Raw genomic sequence first — 23,501 nt, forward strand, 5'->3', positions numbered from 1 at the left:
CCTCCGTAAGCTGGAGAATCTTCTCAGTTCTCAAAATGATGCTAGGGTTGGGGAGCTGCACTCTATACCCATTTTACAGATGAAAAAACTGAGGTCTACAGAAGAAGGGGATATAAAATCACCTGACTAGCAAGAAGTACAATTTGAACCTGGTTCTCCCAAATCCAAGGCCAGGACGCTTTTTGTCCTGTCCTCTGGGCCAGGTCCGAGCTTTGCTGCAGTCTACCCTAGACAGGGGAAGAAGTAGGGAGGATGCTTGTAAGGGTGGTTAGTCTCTGGGCTCTCTGTGTTTTCCTCATTACTGGGCCTCTCCCAGGGTGCACAGTCTCTTCATGCCCCTCTACATGGTCACTCCTCTTATGACTGAGACAACCTCCATGGGCAGCCTCTCTTTTGCTCTCGGAGGCCCAAGCACCGGCTTCCTTCCACCCCTCCCCCCAGCCCTCCCAGGGAGTCCTCAGTTCAGTTCACTCCATGAACATTTATGGAGCACTTATGATACACCAAGCTGATCACTGAGTCATCTGGGCTGGCCAGGAAGCAGACACCGAGATGGGGGTAGGAGTGCAAGATGTTTATTGCCTGGAGGAGCGGGGGTGTGGTAGGGCCTATGAAAGATGAAGGGGGGGGCAGCAGGATAGAGCCTGGGCTGGGAGAGCCTCAGACTGTTTTGCATATCCAACAAAGTGGTGGGCCTCTGGGGCAAAGAATGTTCATCAAAGGCTGTCTGCTAACTGCACTCCTTGCAGGTGAACAGTAAGTTCTTTCTTGAAGAAAGAAACCTGGAGCTCTGTGACATATGGAGGAAAATAAGAAACATTCTCTCTTGCCCTCTGGGTGCTCAGAGTCCACTCTGGAGCTAAAGACAAACGCTCATGAAACTCATTCCAAGAGCCCAGCTTCTGGAAGGCCTTTTAACTTCGGGAGCTTGCACAGCTTGTGGGTAGCCTGGCAAGGGGGAGGATAGAGGCCTGGGGGCCATTCAGGGAGAGTTCCGCAGAGGCTAAAGGACAACGGAAGAAGGGGGTGGGAGAGGTGCTTGGTTAGGCGGGTACACAAACTGGCTGGGGCTCTGCTGCTGTCCGCTGAGGACCTTGGACAGGTCCCATCCCCTCTCTGTGCTTCAGTTTCACCATCTGCTTCGTGAAGGTGTCAGACCAGATCAGAGCTGCTTAACCTTTGGAAAATCTAAGCAAAACTAGGAAGTTTCTCCCCTAATGTGTGCATTTGGATTTTTAAAAATTATTATGGTAAAATACATGTAACATTCACCATTTTAATAAGAGGCATTTAGTGCACCCGCAATGTTGTGCAACCATCACCAATATCTGGTTCTAGAACTTTTTCATCATCCCAGAAAGAAACCTTGTACCCACCAAGCAATCACTCCCCATTGCCCTCTCTCCTGAGCCCCAGGCAACCTCTGATCTCCTTTCTGACTTTATTGATTTGCCTACTCACCCACTATTGGGCCTCTTGTGTCGGCCTGCTTTCACTCAGCGTAATGTTTCCGGGCTTATCCATGTCGTAGCACGTGTCAGTGCTCCAGTCCTTTCTACAGCCGAATATTCCCCAGTGTGCTCTGCCACATTCTGTTTTTCCACCATCTGTGCATTTGATTTTGCGCATGATTTTGCATTCGATTCCAGGGACTCCCTGGACTTCACTCATGTGTCTCTGGGGTGGGCTGAGGTCAGTTTGCCTTAGACACAGAGCTGAGTCATCTCAAAGTGGATTTCCAACTCTAATGTATGTGCTCAAGGGGTAGTGATTAATCACAACTTGGGAACGGCAGAATGCATATCAGGGGAGCCTTCCTGGAGGAGGTTTCATCTGAGGTGGGCTGCTGAAGGTAAGAAGGCAACAGGCAGGTCAGGCGGCAGGCTCTCCTTGTGGGGACACGGCAGGAGCTGAGGTCCCAATAGGAGAAAGCTCTGGGGGCGGAGGGTGGGGCAGGGACCAGCATCATTTAACTGGAGCATCCCCCGCCCCCCACCCCCAGCAACCTTATGGAGCCCAGGGAAGAGGCGGTGGCTGGGTTGACAGAGGGCACAACCTCAATTACTGCCTTATGTCTCAGTTTATTTCCACCCAGCCAGGTGCCGGGCATGTCGTCAGCCACTCTTTGCAGAGGCTAAATAGCCTCCCCAAATAGAAACTGTTTCCTCCACAGGCTGCACCGTCCCCTCCCAGGGACAGCCACCCTCCCAAGGCCCAAGGCGGGGGCAGCCTGTTCTCCAGCCCCTCACATCTTGCTACCCACCCTCACCTCCGGCTCTCTCCCCGCAGGTCAGGCCACTGCCTCTGCCTCACCTCCATAGACGCACCTGGCTCACTCCCCTCTCGCCCCGCCACCGGCCTCTAAAACAACAAATCACACTACTGCCTCCTCACGGAACGGAACGTGGCTTAGCTAGCGCTCACCTGGCGTCTCAGCTCCTTCAGGGCCCTGAAGTCGGGCCACAGCCCGACTCTGTCCCCAGGAGGGACTGAATGCAGCCTCAGGGATGATGCGCAGACTCCAGGCACCACCCCCAGGCTCAAAGTGCCCTTAGTCTCCCTGGAGAAGGACACAAGGAGAGACTTTTAGGAGGCTGCACAGAGTAGAGGTGAGGAGCAAGGAGCTCTGGAGTAAACCTCGGATTTGCATCTCAATGTTGCCCTTCCTAAACCCTCTCTCTCCTCTTTGGAGTGGGGATAGCCCTGGCCCCCGAGTTGCTGTCCCCCTCTGTCGTCTCCTCCTGTTTCGCTATCCTCAGAATCCTTACCCCATCCTTCTGTACAGTCTGTTGGTCTGCCCCCACCGAAGCGGGAGGGCCAGGAGAGCCGGCACTTTGCCCGTCAGACTCGCAGCTGTATCCCAGTTCCTGGAATGGTGTCTGGCACATGTAAGCCATCGACAGTGGGTGGGGCTGGAGGGAAGCCTGGAGAAGCATCAGTAGGTTCCTGGTAGCTGCCTTCCAATATCTGTGGGGCGGGGAGAGAGGCTGGCCCCCTGTCCAACAGCACTCAAAGGCAAAACCATAAACCACAGTGACATTCCCAGGAAGTGTGCTGTAAGACTTTTCTAAGAACCAGAGCTTGCCTCTGGTGTGGAAATCGCTGGGACCATCTGCCTGGACTGCTGTCAAGGACATGCCCGAGGTGAACGGACATTGAGGTCTGGGGCTCCGTGCTGAGGTTGGAGGTTCTCTGCCTGCTTCCTCCTTCTCTTGCTCCCTCCCTCCTTGTCCTGGTCGGGAGAAGGCGGCTTGCGGGGGGGGAGAATCAGGGCTGAGGGAGCTGGCTCACCTTGAGGGCTTCCTCCACTAGATTGGTGGGTTACCTGAGGAGTTGCCCCGGACCACCGGTGAGAACACTGTTCTAGTGGCGCATGGCCTGGATCTGGGAGAGAAGATGCTGATGAAAGGCTCTGGGCCTGAGTCTCTCTCTGGCTGTGTGACTCAGGCACTGGGCCTCCCCTCCTCGGCTTCCCTTACAGAATGGGCTCCATGCTGCCTTCCTCCATCCACTTCCCAGGATCAGTGCAGGGAGAAAAACAAAAGTACACTGTCTGTAAGTCCTCTGAAAACTGCAGAGGAAAGGGATTGTAGTCAAGGCCCAGAGCACGCCAATCCATTCATTTCTCTCTTAGACTGTGCAGTAGGCAGAACAACGGTCCCCCAAAGATTTCCACATCCTCATCACCAGAAGCTGTGAATTTGTCACCTTAACACAGCAAAAAAGGACTTCGCAGATGTGATTTGCAGAAGGGGAGAGGAGGGGAGATTCCCCTGGATTATCCCATGGGCCCAGTGTAATCACCAGGTCCTTATAAGAGAGAGGCGGTGGGGGGGGGGGGGTGCGAGAGTCAAAGAAGATGAAGGCAGGAGGCAGAGTCGGAACGATGCAGGCCACGAGCCAAGAAACGCCACAGCCGGGGCACCTGGGTGGCTCAGTTGGTTAAGCGACTGCCTTCGGCTCAGGTCATGATCCTGGAGTCCCGGGATCGAGTCCCACATCGGGCTCCCTGCTCAGCAGGGAGTCTGCTTCTCCCTCTGACCCTCTTCCCTCTCATGCTCTCTCTCATTCTCCCTCTCTCAAATAAATAAATAAAAAATCTTTAAAAAAAAAAAAAAAAAAAGAAACGCCACAGCCTTTAGTCGCTGGAAAAGCCAAGGAGCAGCTTCTTCCCTAGAGCCCCAGGAGGAACACAGCTCTGTGAACACCTGGATTTTAGCCATTTCCGACTTGTGACCTCTGGGACTGTCAGATACGAAATTTGTGTTGTTTTGAGCCACCAAGTTTGTGGCAATGTGTTATGGCGCAGGAGGAGATTCTTATAGACGGAGCCATATAGACACTGCCTTGAATTTGATTCTCTAATACTTTTTTTCAATATTCTTCTTCTGTCAATGAAAACTTCTGTCATTCCCAAGTTAGTTCATGACTCCCATGTTATCACTAAGTGGATCACGGCTTATTGGTCTTGAGTTCCATTTTAGCAGAGCAAATCCCAGCTCAGTAATTTTCTGGCTGGGTGACCTTGAGCTAGGTCACTTAACCTCTTGGAGCCAGTCTGTTCTGTGGCAAAAACAGGGAGTTGTAAGAATTAAATAGGATTCGGGGCACCTGGGTGGCTTAGCCGTTAAGCGTCTGCCTTCGGCTCAGGTCATGATCCCAGGGTCCTGGGATGGAGCCCCGCATCGGGCTCCCTGCTCCGCGGGAAGTCTGCTTCTCCCTCTCCCACTCCCCCTGTTTGTGTTCCCTCTCTCGCTGTGTCTCTCTCTGTTAAATAAATAAAATCTTTAAAAAAAAAAGAATTAACTAGGATTCTGTTCAAAAACTCTTTCCTTTCACAGGTAATAAGGGTCATGTTCAAGGTTGCTAGAGAAAATACAGAATGCTCAGTTAAATTAGAATTTCAGATAAAACAAATATATACAGGGCACCTGGGTGACTCAGTCGGTTAAGCGTCTGCCTTTGGCTGAGGTCATGATCCCAGGGTCCAGGGACTGAGTCCTGCATCCGGCTCCCTGCTCAGCGAGGAGTCTGCTTCTCCCTCTGCACTTCACCCCACTTGTGCTCTCTCTCTCTGTCTCTCTCTCAAATAAATAAAATCTTAAAAAAAAACAAATATATACACATATTTTTTAGTATAAGTATGCCCCATGCAATACTTGGAACATACACTAAAAATGTATTGTTTTATCTGAAATTCAAATGTAACTTGGTGTCTGTATTTTTATTTGCTAAATCTGGCAACCTTAGTCTTGTCCCAGGTCACATAGCTTGTAAGTGATACAGTGAAGGGCCTGGCCTGGAGCAGATTGGCTCAGCCACACAGCAGCCCTGGACCCACAACTCAATGGAGGCTTCAAAAACAAATGCAGTCTGAGCCTTGGAAGCCCATCTCATATCTTAAAAATATCTAAAATGGTCGTGAAAATCAAATTTTATTTTATTTTTTTAAAGTAATCTCCATGCCCAAGCGTGGGACTTGAACTGATGGCCCCGAGACCAAGAGTCACATGCTGTGCTGACTGGGCCAGCCAGGAGCACCATGAAAATCAAATTTTAAAACACCCCACAAATAAATGTTTCTATTACATGTATACATAAACATGTGTATAAAGTATATAAAATCGAAACTGAGTACAAAAATAAGTGGAAGAAGAAACTGTATGCCAAGAATTGCTTAACTTTTTTTAAGATTTTATTCATTTAAGAGAGAGAGAGAGAGAGAGAGCGCACATGAGCAGGGGGAGGGGCAGAGGGGGAGGGGGACAAGCAGACCTCCCGCTGAGCGGGGAGCCCAACACACAGAGCTCATTCCCAGGACCCCGAGATCATGACCTGAACCAAAGTCAAGAGTCAGATGTCTAACCGACTGAGCCACCAGGTGCCCCAAGAAATGATTAACATACATTAAGTATGTGAATTCAATCTCTAAAGGTCACATGCCTTTTAGGAATTTTTTTTTTATCAGCTCGATCTGGACCACCCTACAAGTCCCAGGGAGTTTAAGCTAAATGGCAACTAAACTCCCTGAGGGCTCACCATGGCCTGGGTAGCCTTCTAAGTACTTCAGCTGTACTGACTTTTTTTTTAAAAATTGAGATAAAATTCACATGGCACTTCACGTAACATAGAGTTCACCATTAAGGGGCGCCGGGCTGGCTCAGTCAGTGGAGCATGTGACCCTTGATCTCAGGGTTGTGAGTTCAGGCCCCACAATGGGCATAGAGATCCCTTGAAGGAACGTAAAATCTTTTTTTTTTTTTTAAGATATTATTTATTTACTTGAAAGAGAGAGAGAGCAAGCGAAAGAGCACAAGGGAGAAGGGGCAGAGGGAGAAGGAGAAGCAGACTCCCCCACTAAGCAGGGAGCCCTATGCGGGGCTCAATCCCAGGACTCCAGGATCATGACCTGAGCCAAAGGCAGACGCTTAACCGACCAAGCAACCCAGGTGCCCCAAAATCTCTCTCTCTCTTTTTTTTAGATTTATTTATTTATTTGAGAGAGAGAGAGAGAGAGAGAGAGAGCAGGGGAGGAGGGGCAGAGGGAGAGGGAGAGAGAGAATCTCAAGCAGACTCCCCAGTGAGCTCGGGGCCCAACTGGGGGCTTAATCTCACGACCCTGAAATCATGACCTGAGCTGAAACCAAGAGTTGGATGCTTAGCCGGCTGAGCCACCCAGGTCCCCCAAAGAAAAATAAAATCTTAAAAAAAAAAGAGTTCACAATTTAAAATGTACAATTCAGTGGTTTTTACTATATTCATAAGGTTATGCAACCATCACCACTATCTAGTTCCAGAATATTTCTGGCACCCTGGAAAGAAACCTTGTATCCATTAGCAGCCACTCTTCGACCACCCCCACCCTCCATCCCTGGCAAACATCTACTTTCTATCTGAATGAATGTGCCTATTCTGGACATTTCATATATATGAAATCATATACTATGTGGCCTTTTGTGTCTGGTTTCCTTCACTTAGCATGATATTATCAAGGTTCATCCATGTAGTACGTATCCGCATGTCATCTCTTTTTATTGGCGAATAATATTCACCATATGGACGTACCACATTTTCTTTACCCATTCATCAGTTCATGGGCATTTGCGTTGCTTCCACTTTGTGGCTATTGTGAATAATGCTGCTGCAAACATTTGTGTATGAGCTTTTGTGTGAACTTGTTTTCAGCTCTCTTAGATACGTGCCCAGGAGTGGAATTGCTGGGTCCTGTGGTAGCTCTATATTTAACTTTTTGAGGAAACAAACATTTTTGTTCTCGATGAGATGCACCATTTTACATTCCCACCAACTGGGTATGAGGGTTCCAGTTTCTCCACAAACTCACCAACGCTTGTTATTTCCTTTTCAAAAATAATTATAACTATCCTTGTGGATGTGAGGCAGCATCTCACAGTGGTTTTGATTTGCATTTCCTTAACGGCTATAATGATGTCAAGCAGCTTTTCATGTACTTACTGGCCATTTGAATATCTTCTTTGGAGAAAAGGCTATTTACATCCTTTGCCTGCTTTTTAATTGGGTTGTCGTTTTTGTTGTTGAGTTATAGAAATTATTTATATATGCTGGATGTCAAATCCTGGTCAGATGTATGATTTGCAAATACTTTCTTCCCTTCTGTGGGTTTTCCTTTCACTTTCTTGACGGTGTCCTTCGACACACAAAAAATTTTAATTTGATGAAATCCAACTTATATATTTTTCTCTGGTTGTTTTAGTTATGTATGCTAACTTCTTCAATGTTTACAATAGTCAAATGAGGTGGAGAATCTTATTAGCATCCCCATTTTACAGATGAAGAAACTGAGGCACAGAAAGGTAAAGTCCCTTGCCTGAGATTAAGCACCGGAGCTGGAATCTGAAGCTTTCACACACCAGGGCCCAAGAAGGGAACCATTCAGGCTGTGCTCAAGCTGGGGGTGCATGAGTAGATCGTTAAAATGTCCCTGGACCTTCAGACTTTGTTCAAGATTAGGGTTGCCTGCTCGACAGTTTACATCGCTCATTTGTATTGTTCATGAATTACCCTGAAGGGTCAGTCGGGAGAAGGGGCACCTGGAGGAAGGGCATTTGCTTCCTCAGTGATCTAAAGCAGCCTCCAGGAGCCGAGACCTTGCCCACCTTATTCCCCATTGGTGCTTCCAAGAGCCTCCGAAAGGCATTTGGCCTCTTACTGGGGTCTTGATCACAATAAGAAGGGTCATCAAAGAAAGTGAGGCCTGTGTAAGTTGGTCAAATTCCACAGAAGCCCCAGGCTGAGTCAGGAACAGTAGGAATGGAGGTAAGGAGGCCCAAAGTCTAGGGAAGAATGAGGGTCAATGGGCACCACGAGAGACCTACTAATCAGGAGGTGGGAAAAGGCAAGGCACACTCTGGGAGTGCGCCCCAGGTGTCAGGGGTCTGGGAGGCAGGTGCATATCCCTGCCTGCATAGCTGAGCCACCTGAAGAATGGGGCCATTCCTGTCTCACCTGCTGGGGAAGAGCAAGGAACACTGGTATAAAAAGTATGGGTGATGCTGCCTGGAGGTTGTCACTCTGCCTGTGGCACACGCCCTCCCAGCCACCGGGGAGGTGGCAAGTTCTATAGTGGGATGGGAGGAAAATGTTTCCAAGGCTACCTACTGGCAAGGCCTTGTCAGCCACCAGGGATTCCTGTTCAGGACCTGTCTTCCTTAGGGCTAGCATGCCCCGGGCACCGTAAATCACAATGAAAATGCTGATAGTAATAACTACTGCATTTGTCAAATGTGCATTTTGGCCGGGAATTATACTAGGGCTCTTCCTATCCATCCATCCATCCATCCATCCATCCATCCATCCATCCATCCATCCATCATTGCCAACCTTATAATAACCTTGAAAAAGGCACAGTCCTGCCTTCAGAGGTGAGGAAATGGAATCTCACAGAGTGGCTTAATTCAGGTCACCCAGCTAGTAAGTGACACTGGCTTCCTCCCAGGGGCATTACTATGACAGCCACTTAGGCCACATCCCAGGAGCCTGACTACCATCTTACCATCCCCTGCCCCAAAGAAGGGAGAAGAGGCTGCTGATCAGGCTGGATGTGAAATGGGAGCTGTTGATCCAAGAGGAAGAGGCAAGACCTGCTGGCTGCAGCAGTGACTGTAGCCAAGGGCTGCTGCAGCCCCCAACCCAACTCCCTACTCAGACCACGGTGCAGGAAGCAATCTCGGACCTGGGCTGACCCAGTGGTCCTGAAGTATGGCTGCGCATCAGGTTCACCCGGGGAGCATTTAAAAATACAGAGCCCCTGGGGCGCCTGCGTGGCTCAAGTCGTTAAGCGTCTGCCTTCGGCTCACGTCATGATCCCGGGGTCCTGGGATTGAGCCCCGCAGGGGGATCCCTGCTCGGCGGGAAGCCTGCTTCTCCCTCTCCCACTCCCCCTGCTTGTGTTCCCTCTCTTGCTGTGTCTCTCTCTGTCAAATAAATAAATAAAATCTTAAAAAAAGAAATACAGAGCCCTGGGGAGCCTGGGTGGCTCAGTGGGTTAAGCGTCTGCCTTCAGCTCAGGTCATGATCTCAGGGTCCTAGGATTGAGCCCCACGTCGGGGCTCCCTGCTCAGCACGGTGTCTGCTTCTGCTTCCCCCTCTGCCCCTTCCCCCTGCTCCTGTTCTCTTTCTCTCTAATAGGTAAAATGCTTTAAAAAAAATGTAGTGAAACCCAAGTTTTAAATAAATAAATAAAAAATACAGATTCCTGGATACAGAGATTTGGATTCTGTAAATCTCAGAGGGGCCCAGGAAGGTGCATTTTACCACCCATCTGGTGGTTCTGACGCAGAGCCAGCTTTGATAACCCAGGGCTGGTGTAGCCCCTTCACTACACCCCGTCACGAAACACTAGATCTCAGATGAAGGAACTTTCCTGCCTCCGGTCATGCAGGTGGGAAGCAGCAGAGTGGAGATTTGGACCCAGGTGGGCCTAGCCGCCAACATTAGACTGCGTCTCCTGGCGGGAGCAGACAACTTGGAAGTTGACCCCCTCTCTGGTGCCTCGAACTGACAGAAAAGTCACAGGGAAAAAGATGGACTCAATATGTGAATATCTGACAGGTATAGAAAACTTGTTTCCAAAAATAAGGAGAGAGAGGATGGGTATACTGGATAAAAGGGTGGTATACTTGAAGCAATTCTGACAGCAAATAAGACGAAAAGTCATCATAGTTATAATACCTATTCTGTTCTAGTCTATTCTATCTAGACAGTTCGTTCAACTCGATCAGGAAATATGCATACAACACAATAACTAGTAAATAAATATTTAATAGAAAATGTTTAATCTGGTTGGGAAATTTTAATATGTAAACTAAAACAAGGTACCACTTACACAATATTTTAAAACTATATTTATATGTATGTACATACATACATACATACATATATAAATTTGTAGAAAAGGACAGGGAGGGATACACATGGTGGTAGAGCTGACTGCCTCTTAATAGCTATTCTGCCCCCCACCCCAGTTTTCTAAATTAACCAAGCCCTTCTTTTATGGGGGATGGTGGGGAAGCAGCAACATGCTCAGTTTAAAAATCACACTTCCCAGCCTCCTTTGTGGATAAGGGGGGCCAATTAGAAGCAAGCCGAGGTCATGGGGCAGGGGGACCCTGGAGGAAGCTCTTTAGAGGGGGCTGATTCAGCTGGAGGAAACACCATTGCTCCTTCAGCCTCCCCCCTTTCTATTGCCTGGAATGCAGACATGATGGCTGGAACTCCAGGGACCATATTAGACCATGTGGAGGCTTTAAGGGACAGAAGTTAGGAACTGAGAAGATAGAGCATAAAGTTAGAAGCTTGGGTTCTTCATGGCCAGAGATCACAGGCCCACCATACCAGCCCTGAAATGCTCTGTCCAGACCTCTTCTATGTGGAAGAAAAAGAAATATATTCATTTCCTTAAGCTTATGTTACTTTGGTTTTCTGTCATACGCACTTGAACCTAAACTTAACTGACTCACACGTCAAACCCTTTGTGGAGTGTAAAGGGGGACTTTCACACTTTACTTTCTATGCTATGGTACTGCTTGTAGGATTATTACTTTTTACAGTAAGAATGTATTCATGTGTTATTTATATACACATCTGTTTCGGAGCCCCCGAGAATGCAAACTGAGTGCTAGCCCCACCACTTCCTACCTAGGTGACCCTGGGCAGTCAATTAACTCCCTGAGCCTGTTCCCTCATCTATAAAATGGGCATGATAATAATAGAACTTATCTCACTGGGTTGGTGTGGAGCTTAAATGAGCTAATGCAGGAAAATTCTTGGCACTGCGCCTGGTTCACAGCTATGACTTTGATGCATAATGCTATAGCACACAGGCACTGTGGCTGGCAGAACCGATGAAAAAACCCAGGACATGTTGAGTAAAAAAACAGCTTGCAAAATTGGCACATGAATGTGATCCTTTGGTGAGAAATTATTTTTATTTCTACATCTATATGTATACGTATGCATCAAGAGACGTCTGGAGGGATGGTTGTCCAAATGTTAGTAGTGGTAACTTCTGGGTAGTAGAATTTTTGCTTTCTTCTCTACGGTTGAAAAAGAGCATTATTTTTTTGAGCAGGAAAAGAAAAGAAGAAAAATCTTCTTGAAAACCATAACAGTTTATACCAAGTATTATTCGAGCACTCCCACCACCCTTTAACCTTAAACTCTCTCATTCTTGGGAATTGACCTGAGGAAATAATTGCAATGAGGGAAGAAGCTAAATGCATAAAAGCATGTGCCACAGCATGATTTATAGTAGAGGAAAACGGGTAACCACTTAAGTGACTTACATCAGGATAATAATTATTAAATTATTCACCCATTGAAACATTGTGCAACAAAATGAGACAGAGGACAACCATGTAACAACATGGAACAATGCTTCTGACCCAACTAGCGGCCAAAGGGACAGATGCAAAATGAGATCTGTGCTGGAGCCCAGCTGGGCAAAAATCTTGCATGCATTTGGATGAGGACTGCAAGGGAACACAGGCCAATAAAAACCACCGAATTTGTTGGGACCACCGATGGGTGGGGAGTTGTGTTTTTTTTTTTTTTCTTTTTCATTTAGAATTCTAATGTTTCCGTAATGTTGTTTAATAATTTTTTTTAAAGTGGCTTTAAAAAGCCCCTTAGGAAAAGACGGGGAAGCAAGGAGAGGAAGATAGGAGGGAGGAGCTCTGCGTAAGAAAAATCCAGAGGGGATCTAGAATACAGGGCAACAGTTCCTGCTTGGCCTTCTACCTGGGTGGGCCCAGAGGCTGTGCCCACTTGGCTCCCTGACTTGAGAGGGATCAGATGGATGGAAGAGTTGCCAAAGTTAGGAAGGCAGTCCATGAGCTGATCATAAAGCTAGGATTGAGTGCTCTTTGGATTGGGATCATCTGGATAAGTCGATCATGCCTGCTATTAACGAGATTACAGAGAAATGAGCGCTAGTGAGCTGGCCAGAGGGGGGATCCAGGCAGGCTTCCTGGCGGGTAGTTTGGCACTGCGTATCCAAAGGATGTGCATATCCTCAGAGTCAGCAACCCCACTTCTTAGGACTTATCCTAAACCTAAGGAAATGGTCAAGCCAGGGCGTAAAAATATTTACCTAAGACGCTCCTCATGGAGCTTATAAAAATAACATTTAAACCTCCAGTTTCACCAAAAAGGAACTGGAAACCCAAATTTTGGCATAACCACACAGTGGTATGCTATGGAGCTACACAAACAGGGTATAGACACAAATCTGACGTGGAAAGACACTCACACACATTAGGTATGAGAAGGCTCCACAGCAAGAGCTAGATGATCCCATTTTTGTAGGACTGTGTAAACATGCTCATTTGCATATAAGAATTTCTACAGTTACATACCGGAATCCTGATGGTGATTCATCTTTGAATGGTGGGATTATAGACTGTATCAGCCAGGGAGGTCTCAATTATGCCGCAGTAACACCCTGAAAACCTACCAGTTTCCGACAAATGGTAATTTCTCACTCCTGCTTGTCTGTTGGGGTCAGCCGCTCCTCTGCCCCATCTTCACTCCGGGCCCCAAACTGACAGTCTGTCTCTACCTGAACATGTCAGGCCTCTGTGGCTGAGGGAGGAGACAGTGGCCCACCTGTGGGCTCTTACAGAGCCAACAGGGCAGGCATATCCTCTCCCAAGGGTGCTCAGGGAGGGGCACTCGAGGAGGGCTAGTAGACATTTCAAACAATTAACGCAATCTACCAGGCAGGTTATTTCCCCCTTATCTTAGTCTGTTCGGGCTGCTGTAACAAAAACACCATAGACTGGGTGGCTTAAACAATAACCATTTACTTTTCAGTTCTGGAGGCGGGGAAGTCCAAGATCAAGGTGCTGGCAGCTCTGGGGTCTGCTGAGGGTCCACTTCCTGGTTTGCAGATGTCCATCTTCTCTCCATGTCCTCATGTGGCGGAAGGGGCCAGGGGTCCTCTGGGGCCTCTTTTAGAAAGGCACTAAGGCTCCACCCCCGTGACCTAGTCACCGCCCAAAGGTTCCACCTCCTAATACCACCACCTTGGGGATTCGGTTTCCAGGTATGAATTCTTGGGCGTGGGGGCCACAAACACTGATTCCACAGCAATCCTATTATTTCAAGTCCTTGGCTTTGCAGCATGTAGTCCTGTCCCAGGAAGTGGATGGCCTCACTGCCGGAGCCTCTTTGGGAGGGAAAACGGAGATACCAAGTCCATCTACCTGGCACTGGGCAGACACAGCAGCTTCAAGCCTGAGGGAGAGAGGCCAGAAAGCCGTCAGAAATCTGCCTAATTTAAGAGACAGGTTAACCGACCTGTTATAAAATGACAATGTAACAGAAAGTTCTGGATGTCCAGAAGCATCACACCAGGTGTGCTACTTACTCCTCATAGGACTTGAGTCGAGAATCTCAATGGCCCCAGTGTAAAATGGAAATTAAAATAGCCACCCCAGGGGCACCTGGCTGGCTCAGTCAGCAGAGCATGTGGCTCTCGATGTTGGGGTCTCGAGGTCGAGCCCCATGTTGGGTGTAGAGCCTACTGAAAAAAAAATGATAATAATAAAATAAAATAGCTGTCCTGCCTACTTCACACTGCCTGGTGGGGGATGGGGACGGCTCAGTTTAAGGCTTAAAATTGTAATGTTCTTGCACGTGGAAGGCTTGGTCCTTCGTGTTGTAACCACACACTCACATATTCCATTTCCCCAGCTCCTCTCATCACTTTGTCCCCAAAGTGGCTTCTTGTCCCCTTTTATTTGTGCTCCTGTGCTTTCAGCAGGGCGGGTGAAAAGATGACAACCAAAACCTCACAAGTGAGAAGAACCCCTCTGATGAATGAGCCACGGAATGCCCAGGACTCAGTGGGAGGGGCCCCACTCCACTGTGTCCTGTCGAAAAGTAGCCCTGCCCCCTTGGTCCTCCTGACCTCAGCCCCTCAGGATGGAAGGCAGGAGATGTCAGGGCTTCCCACACTGGCCTGCTCATTAGAGCTGCTTAGGAAGCATTTTTAAAGCTAGCTGCCTGGGCTTCACCTCCCAGAGATTCTGATTCAGTTGCTGAGGGTGGGATGAGGCTGAGTCACAGAAGGTGATCCGTGCTGCTTGCGCTGGGCTCTGGCTCCTGTCCAAGCCCTTTGCGCCGGCCTCGGGAGGTGCCCCAGCAGGGAGGGCCCAGACATCTCGGGTGGCACGAGCCCCGGCAGCTGGGAGAAACCCGAGTGCACCTAGGTTATCTGATGCTGCACCTGCCCTGAACCCATGCTCACTTCTTGAATATCAAGATCAGGGGAAGGCTGGGGAAGAAAGGCTCCCCCCCCCCCCGCAGTAGCACAGCTCACCCTTCCAGCAGCCCCAGGGCCAGAGGGGGCAGGAAGAAACCATATACGCCCTTCCCAGCTCCCAGCCCTTCAGAACCACATATGTGGCCGCTGCCGGCTTCTGCTTCCCTAGCCTGCCTGCCCATCTTTACCGATAACCTTGGAGTTTATCTCTTGACACATCTATCAATAGGGCAGTGAGTTCCAGGGCTGGGATGGGTCTCATTCATCTCTGCATATGCCCTGCGCCAAGCCGAGCACACCCCTAGTGCTTGTTGAATATTTCATGACTGAAGGACAGGTAGTAACAGTAACCAGGTTACCACAAGGTCAAAGAAGGACCTAGTGGGTCCTTTGGATCAAAGGATACACCCACTAGGCCCCCAGGGACCGCACGTGCTCCCATATCTGCGGGGTGGAGGGAACCCCATCCTGAGTCACCCAGCCAGAGGCTGAGCTTAGCATGCCCGGATGAGCCCAGGAACTAAATTACTTTTGACATCACAGGACCCTTTGATATGATAAGGTATGAAAGTTACAGAACCTCTGCACAGGAAAATGCCCCTTTCTTTTCTCTCTCTCTCTCCCTCAGCCATCTGTCTCTCTCACATACACACACATCCTGCCTACAATTTCTAGGTTAAGGGTTTCAGCCCTTTAAAAAACAAAGGGGGGGGGCGCCTGGGTGGCTCAGTCACTTAAGCGTCTGCCTTGGGCTCAGGTCATGATCCCAGGGTCCTGAGATCGAGCCCCGCATCGGGCTCCCTCCCTGCTCAGCCGGGAGCCTGCTTCTCTTCTCCCTCTGCCTGCCGCCCCCTCTCCTTGTGCTCTCTCTCTCTCTCTCTCTCTCGGTCGAATAAATGAATAAAAATCTTTATAAACAATAGTAAAAAAAAGTTAAAAAAAAAAGGGAAAGCTCTTTTTTTTATGGATGAACGCCAGTTACAAACGTAGACAGGATGTTAAGAGTCAGGAATGAACATTCTGCACCTCCCAATGTAGTCAATGATTTCAGCAAGAATCAGCAGTGAATGCTAACATCACTGCAGCAATGACTGTCAGGGAACAGGGCATTCGTTTGTTCTCAAGGTATCACCCCTACTGATAATCTATTCATCTCCAAGGAAAAAATGTACTTGTATGATGGGCAGGCTGGGCATCCACCCCCTTAGTCAGGGGCCTGACCTGGCATTATGTACCTTGAGCTACACGATATCTATATGTACTCTTGCCAAAAATATTTTACCTAAACCCAATCATTAGCAAACAGATATACCCAGAATATGGGACATTCTGTAAGACGAGTGGCTTTGACTCTGAAAAATCTACTGTCATAAAAATAAACAAAAAAAGAAAGGAGCGTTTTTAAAAAAAAAGACCAAACAGATGTAATACCCAAAAGTAAAGCATAAAACATCACTGGCACCTGTGTCTCCGCCCCCCTCCCCCGCCCCCAGCCAAGGAACTTTATGGTGTTTTGGAGACATTTGGGGAAATATGAGAAAGGACTGCACACTACTGCATGAAAGTACCCTTTCTCAGGTTGACAGCAGTGCCGTGGCTATATAGGAGAATGTTCTTTTTCTCAGGAGATACAAGCTAAAATGTTTGATGTCTACACCTTTCTTTCAAATGGTGCAGCAAAGAAAAAGAAAGAAAGCGAGCTAGCTAGCTATTCAAAGGCAAAGTAAATGTGGCCAAAATTTAGCAATCAGTAACTCTACAGGCTGAGCACAAAGTCTGGAAACATGGCTATTTTCTTTTTTTTTTACAGGTCGAAGATGTCCTTGGTGACATTACAAATACTTGCTCTTTCCAGATGCACAAACACCCTGCGGCGAAGGCTATGTGCTTTACATTGAACTATGCTTTTAACTTTTCCGTAGGCTTGAAATCTTTCAAAATGGAATGTACAGTGGAGGAAGGAGCCCTCAGCCCTACACTAAGGCTCGAGTCCCCAAATCAGGATTCTACCCTCCAGGGAAGGAGGCTGGACAAAAGAGAAGACCAAGGTCAAGGCGGGCTCACTGGGTTTGTTCGGCTGTTTAAATAAAACCAGGCAAATGTTTCTGTAGGTAAAAGGCCAGGGGAAAATTACCAGGCTCTGGGTGTTTCCTGAATTCTTCTCCCCTCCCTTTCCCTGCTTAGCTCCCCCCACCTTCATTCTCTCGAGGCAAGGGCTGTAGAGGGGAAGGGAGCAGGGGACGCAGGAAGGTCTGTGAGGCTCTAGCACCCCAGACATAACCTGGTTGCCCAAAGAGAAAGAGTAAGGCCTGCTCTGATCCTTCCCATGGTCCTCAGAGTCCTGCAGGCCACTGCACTGGATGGAGGCACGGGTCCACCAGCACATGTCAGGCTCTCTCTGTCCCTGCCCTATGTCGTAGGGGCTAGAAGCCTGAGAGCTAGAGTTCTCAGAATCTCTTGCCAGCCAGGATTTGCTTTAGAGCCCACTAACGAGAGGCACTTGCAGAAACCATTACTCCTTCTCTGGTGGTGGTGGGTGGCCCTGATTCAAGTTCCCAAACCAGAAATGTCCTCGCATGCACCTCGCTGTTGCCATGCCCCTGAGGATGCCAAGGCTGAGCGGTGACTGGTGCTGAGATGGCAGCTGCCAGTGGAAAGCGTCAGTCCCGCCCCCGAAGCCCACCTGGCATGGTCCTGGGACACAGGAGGGTCTGGTCATCCTCCTTGCACAGGGGAGGGGGTTCTCTGCTGCCAGGCCTCTTGGAGTCGAGGCAGGAGGGTCAGCAACAGAGAGTCTAGCACAGCCAGACCCTCCCAGGAACACCGAAGACCCCTGGAAAACCAAGAGGCCTGGGCGTGACTGCCTGGTCTTACCAATTTCAATCCTTGCCTTCCAGCGGTACAAAGCACCCAGCACCCACCGGCCCCTTGTCGTTGGTCCTTTTCCCTCCTGGGCCTGTGGATCTGTAGTCAGGGCTCCCTGGGCCTCCTGGCACGAGCCCCCCCCGCCACCACGACACACCTGTGATCCAGCAGCAACAGGCCCTGAGCCAGCAGTGCCTTCACCTCCTCGCTTGCTCCAAACACGTCCCAGAGGCTCAGCTGGGGCTCAAACTGCTGCCAGTGCTGGGAAACCAGAAGGGTGAGGGGTGCAGAGACCATGGTGGGTAGCTGGCCAGGCTACTCTGATCCCATGTCTGTGGGTGTGGTAAGGGCAAGGGAGGGTCCGGCCTGCACAGGGATCTCCGCAATGACTCATACACATCTAGAGCCGGGGGTGGGGGTGGGGGCGGGCGGGCTCTAGTGTGGCCCTAGTCCAGGGTCCTCACCGCAGCCCCACCCTGCCCACTGTTTCTACCCATCAGGCCTTGGCTGGGCCAAGGCCAATCTCCAGTTACCCGCCCCAGAGAACTAGGTGTGTGTGCCCATGTGCATGCACAGAAGGGACAGTGATTCTGCAGGACTTAGGAGAAGGAAGTGGTGTGCCACAGCGCCCTGCAGCCCCCCTTACCTGGTGAGTGATCCCCACGTCTGTACGTAGCCCCATGGCCAAAACTTCCTCTAGCCTGAGAGAACAACCATCACGGTGTCCTGGAGAGAGCTGGGCCTCCCCCCTGTTCTTAACACACATATAAGGACATGCAGGATGGGGAGGGAGGGGGCAGGGCAAGGCAGGAAGCAAAGGTGCGCCCATGGGGAGGGCTCTGGGGGTGCAGGCCCCCCTCAGATGCTCACAGCTCCAGCTGGCCCAAGGGGACGCGCCGCCGGGTGCCGTGCCCAAACAGCATCACCTCTTTCATCCAGTTGTCCGGCTCCAGGGTCTGGATCCGAGCCTCCCGGGTGTGGCCCCCAGCCCCCTGGGGCACAAATCGCCCGTGGGCCCCTGGCAACATCAAGCACCACCCCCACTTCAGTAGCAGCGAATGCTGGGTGCTCGCCAGATGTTGAATCAGTGGTTCTCAAAATGTGGTCCCTGGACAAATGGCATCTAATATGCTAGAAATGTAAATCCTTGGGCCCTACACCAACCAAGCCCGTCCAGTCAGAAATTCTGGACGCAGGGCCCAGCGATCTGCATTTTAACAAGCCCTCCAGGTAATTCTGGTACACGCTAACAACTGAGAACCACGGTACCAGGCGCTATACCCAGCATCTCAAAATATATATCGAACAGCTATACAAAGTAGGTATTATTTGTTGCTGCACTTTATGCAGAAGGAAACAGAGGCTTGGAGAGGTTAACAAGTGGCCCAAGATCACACAGCCGTGACATTCTGCTCCTGAGTCATCCCTTCTTCGGTTCACAGGGGACTCACCAGGCCCAATGCCAAGGTACTGACCGCACTGCCAGTAAGTCCAATTGTGGGTACTGAGCGCCCCCTGCGGGGAGGGAGGGAATAGTCCGTTCAGAGTGAGGAAGGTGGGCCAGTTTCTGCACCTGGTTAGAAGGTCCTAGCTCAAGGCCTCGAGAGCAGCCAGCAGAAACCCCCTTCCCCAGAGGGCCACAGTTCTCCAGTCCCAGCTTAGCCTGCCTGTTCCCCAACTTCAGCCGTGGGCCCCAGGACTTACATTCCGGGCGAAGTTGGAGACCTCATACTGGCGGAAGCCGGCCTCCCGGAGCACGGCCCGTCCCTCCTGGTACATCTCAGCAGCAAGCTCGGGGTCAGGGGCAGGAAGGGTGCCCCGCTGCACCTGGGTGAAGAGTGCGGTGCCCCGCTCCAGGGTCAGCTGGTAGAGGGAGAGGTGGTCGTCACAGCGGCCCAGCAGCATCCGCAACTGCCCGAGCCACGGCCCCACCTGCTGGGCTGGCAGCCCCAGCATCAGGTCCACAGACACGCGGCCGGGGAAGAGGCGCCGTGCCTCTGCCAGTGTCTGGAGAGCATCTCTGGCCGAGTGTGTCCGCCCCAGCAGCTGGAGCTCGGTGTCATCCAGGGACTGAGGAGAGAGGGTCAGGTGTAAGCACGGAGGCCAGCTCAGAGGCAGACAGGAACATGTGACCGACCTCACTGAGGACAGGTACACAGGACACGGCAGGGAGCTGGAACAAGCCACAACCAAGGGTTATGGCTCACTGTGCGCAAAGCATTTTTTTTTTTAAAGATTTTGTTTATTTATTTGACAGAGAGAGACACAGCGAGAGAGGGAACACAAGCAGGGGGAGGGGGAGAGGGAGAAGCAGGCTTCCCGCTGAGCAGGGAGCCTGATGCGGGGCTCGATCCCAGGACCCTGGGATCATGACCTGAGCTGAAGGCAGACGCTTAACTGACTGAGCCACCCAGGCGCCCCTGCACAAAGCATTTTTAAACAACGTGTAATGTATCCTTATAATCCTCTGACATTAGCTCTATTTTATAGATAAGAAAACTAAGGTTTAGAAGTGTTAAGTGGGGCACCTGGGTGGCTCAGTCAGTTAAGCGTCTGCCTTGGGCTCAGGTCATGGTCCCAGGGTCCTGGGATCCACCACCCACCCCCTCCACCCATGCTCTCTTGCTTGCGCTCTCTCTCAAATAAATAAAGTCTTAAAAAAAAAAAAAAAAAGAAATGCCAAGTAACTTGCCCAACGTCATACAAAGTCAGACCTGGAATTTAGGACTGTCTCACTCCAAAGCCGAGAGTGTTTTTAAGTTTTCCTTTTTGAAAAATACTTTAAACCTCTACAAAAATTGAAAGAAGAGTACAATAAACACCTTCATTTAGATTCACCGAATAACATTTTGCCACACTTGCTTTGTCTCTAAATATACACATATGTGATTACAGTGTTGAATCATTTGGCAGTAAGTTATAGGCCAGCACTGACCAAAAGAACTTTCTGGGATGACAGAGATGTCCTCTATCTGCACTGTCCAATACAGTCGACACTAACCACATGTGGCTATTTAAAGTTAGTTAAATTTCAATAATCATATTCCAAGCGTTTACTGACATGTGGTCAGTAGCTACTGTACTGGTCACTGCAGACACAGAACATTTTAGCAGAATATGCTAGCCACTGACCGCACGCTAGTGAGCACTTGCAATGTGGTTGCTTTAACGTAATTAACTTAAACACCATACCCCTGTACCCCTAAATACTAAAGTGCACATTTCCTAAGAACAAGGACAATCTCTTACATAACCACAATCCAATTATAGAGTTCAGGAAATGTCACACTGACACGACACCATTATCTAATACAGTGTCATATTCAAAGTTGTCCCAATACTGTTCACTGGAGTAACTTCCCCTTGCCACCCGAATCCAGGATCCAACTGGGTCACACATTGCAGTCAGCTCTCATTGTTCCTTTCCTCTCTCTGAGTCTAGATACTCAGCCTTTGTCTTTCATGACATGACATTTTTGAAGAATACAGGCCAGTGTTTAAAACATCTCTTAATAAGTTCTAGAGACTTACTGTACAACACTGTGCTTATAATTATTAATACCATACTGTACACTAAAAAAATTTGTTAAGAGGGTATACTGATCTCAGGTTATCTGTTCTTACCACAAAAAAAGTCTTTTTTTTTTTTTAAAGCTTATTTATTTATTTATTTATTTAAGTAATCTCTACTGTGGGGCCTGAACTCACGGCCCTGAGACCAAGAGTCACACACTTCGCTGACAGAGCCAGCCAGGTGCCCCCCAAAAACTAGTATGATGCTCAAGGCTTTTGGGCCCTACGTTGCAGCCTTGCCTCCCGCCTCTCCAGTGACAGAATGACTCATAGCTCCCCAGAACGTGCAAGACTCTTCCATATCCTGTGTCTTTTCCTCCCACACCCTCTCTCCTGTGGAAGTCCTCCTCCTCATCAAAGATCACCTCCTCCAGGAAGGTGTCCAGGATTTCATCAGCCTGAGATGCCCTTCGGGCTGTACTCTGAAAGGCTTTTGTTGGGACCCCTTTATTGGCAGCCCTCACCATGCTGCAATGATCTGATGACCTGTCTGCCTCTTCCTGTGTCTCCAATCATGTAACAAAAATTTTTGACTGTCTACTCTGTGCCATGCACTATGGTGGGTACTTGGAATATTGCGATTAAAAAATAAAAAAAGGCATGTATGATCCCAGCCTCATGAAGCCTGGGGGCTAACACAGCAGCAATTAAGCACAAGTGTCACCATACACTTTCCAGGGCCTACTGGGCCCTGACACCCAGAGGAGCTCAATAAATGTTTGCCCAATTAATGAATGTGACCAGAGGAGAGACAGCACTGAAGGTCTGGGTGCCCTGGGATGCGGTGGGTGAGATGGGCTACCTGGAGGCCGATGGACAACCGGTTGACCCCTGCAGCCCCAAAAGCTGCCAGCCTGGCGCCGGAGGGCGAAGTGGGGTTGGCCTCCAATGTGACTTCGGAGTCTGCAGGCAAGTGAGCTGCCTGGTCCACCGCCTCCAGGACAGCAGCCACAGTGCTGGGACTGGCCAGACTGGGGGTGCCCCCACCAAAGAACACAGATTCCACCCTGGGGAAAGAGGGTGGAGAAGATGAGACCTGGGGGAGCCCTCCCGGACGCCTGCACCGGTCCTAGCTACTCCCTCCAAACAACTTCCAAGACCCCGCCTACAGCCCCAGTACCGACCTCCGCACCCCGCTGAGTCGCAACAGCGTCTGAGCCTCGGTCACCAGACAGCTCCGCATGGCTGCCTCATCCACGCCGCGGGGGACGTATTTGTTGAAATTGCAGTAACTGCAGCGCTTCTCACAGTACGGCCACTGGGGGGCAGGGGTGGATGAGCGAGGGGCAGGGGTGGATGAGCGGGGCGCGGGGTGACCCCAGCGGCCCTCGCCGTTTGCAGGGTTCCGTCGCACACATCCCCATCCCAAAGTCCTCAACAACGGCTACACCATCTAAGCCACACAACTCCCCAAGGCAGGTGAGACAGGGAATATTATGCCCACTTCATTAGGAGAAAACTGAGGCTCAGAAGGAAATCACTCGGTCAAGGTCACCAAACTGGCGAGCACCAGCGACTTCAGGTCTCCGATCTAGGTCATTTCCTTGCCCGGGCACCGCGTCCCGTACCAGACCTCGTCTGCGGGCCGGGACAGACGGAGGTGGCTTCACCGCGCGACCAGACGCCACGTGGGCCCCGGCCCGCCGCCCCCGCCCCACTCACGTGCACGTAAAGCGCCGCGCGCGAGCTCGGGGGCGCACGACTCGAGGATCCTCTCGCGCCCTCCGCGTGGCGGCGCCTCTGGGCAATTTTGGCCGCTGCCGCCCAGCCGCGGGCCCGGGTCCCGGGGAGCGCCATGGCGCACGCTGCGGCGGGGAGCAGCCCGGTGCGCCGGGAGATCCGGCCGACACGCGCCCGGGGCGCACGGGAGTGCGCGGAGCCAGGCCAGCTGGGCCGCCCCGGCGGAAGGAAGAGGGGCTGCGTGACTGCCGGCCGCGTCTCCGGACGGGCCGCCTGGGCCCGGGGGCCTCGCTGCTGCGGCGCCACCTGCTGGGCACCGACGCGCTCTCCGCAGCCGCCTGTCGGTCCCTTGCGGGGAGGGGCGTAGGGAGGGGCGGGGCGGGGGCCGGGTTGTGGGCTGAGGCGCCGTCCTTTTTTCACCCTGTCCGAGGGCGAGTTCCTCTACCCGTCCAGGAATTCTTAGACCGTTCCCTCACTTCCTTCACATTTTACGTGCCTGGCTCAGAGCTGGGCACTGGGGACATCTAGATGCATGAAACCAGGTCTCAGTACAGGTGCTTAAGACAGGAGAAAGAGAAAC

At 50.5% G+C, this 23,501-nt stretch overlaps 1 protein-coding gene and 1 long non-coding RNA gene across 7 annotated transcripts in view; one reads left to right on the plus strand and one right to left on the minus strand.

The window, feature by feature from the left end:
• Positions 1-17,465, plus strand: part of LOC113907904 — a 38,103-nt gene extending 20,638 nt beyond the window's left edge. The window contains exon 5 of the long non-coding RNA XR_003515312.2: positions 16,726-17,465. This is a non-coding gene — a long non-coding RNA (uncharacterized LOC113907904). The remainder of the gene's footprint in view (positions 1-16,725) is intronic.
• On the minus strand, positions 13,327-23,269 carry RSAD1 (radical S-adenosyl methionine domain containing 1). 6 transcript variants are annotated; one of them, XM_027567641.1, is made up of 10 exons: positions 22,904-23,269; positions 22,366-22,499; positions 22,044-22,248; positions 19,601-19,738; positions 19,373-19,495; positions 19,120-19,183; positions 18,539-18,686; positions 18,315-18,369; positions 17,826-17,929; positions 13,327-13,773 (listed from the first exon to the last, which is right to left on the minus strand). In XM_027567641.1, exons 1-10 carry the CDS (start codon positions 23,036-23,038, stop codon positions 13,635-13,637), a joined length of 1,245 nt encoding a protein of 414 aa, XP_027423442.1. In that variant the 5' UTR covers positions 23,039-23,269; the 3' UTR covers positions 13,327-13,634. The 6 variants fall into 6 exon arrangements, with proteins under 6 accessions (XP_027423442.1, XP_027423437.1, XP_027423436.1 ...); XM_027567636.2 differs by adding an exon at positions 17,487-17,636 and having other exon boundaries at positions 19,373-19,738; positions 22,904-23,265; XM_027567639.2 differs by lacking the exon at positions 13,327-13,773 and adding exons at positions 13,923-14,059; positions 17,487-17,636 and having other exon boundaries at positions 19,373-19,738; positions 22,904-23,266.
• Between the last annotated feature and the right edge of the window lie 232 nt (positions 23,270-23,501).

The sequence above is a fragment of the Zalophus californianus genome, chromosome 16, assembly GCF_009762305.2.
Source record: "Zalophus californianus isolate mZalCal1 chromosome 16, mZalCal1.pri.v2, whole genome shotgun sequence".
Classification (NCBI taxonomy): domain Eukaryota; kingdom Metazoa; phylum Chordata; class Mammalia; order Carnivora; family Otariidae; genus Zalophus; species Zalophus californianus.

What these genes read in the sequence shown, in the direction of transcription:
- RSAD1 (XM_027567635.1), bottom strand. Translation starts at nt 23,038, where the DNA reads ATGGCGCTCCCCGGGACCCGGGCCCGCGGCTGGGCGGCAGCGGCCAAA. An exon ending in GGTTGTCCATCGGCCTCCAG is followed by an intron (nt 19,739 to 22,043) that starts GTAGCCCATCTC and finishes CTCTCTCCTCAG; the next exon opens with TCCCTGGATGACACCGAGCT. An exon ending in CTGTTGCTGCTGGATCACAG is followed by an intron (nt 13,774 to 17,825) that starts GTGTGTCGTGGT and finishes TCTCTCCCTCAG; the next exon opens with GCTTGAAGCTGCTGTGTCTG.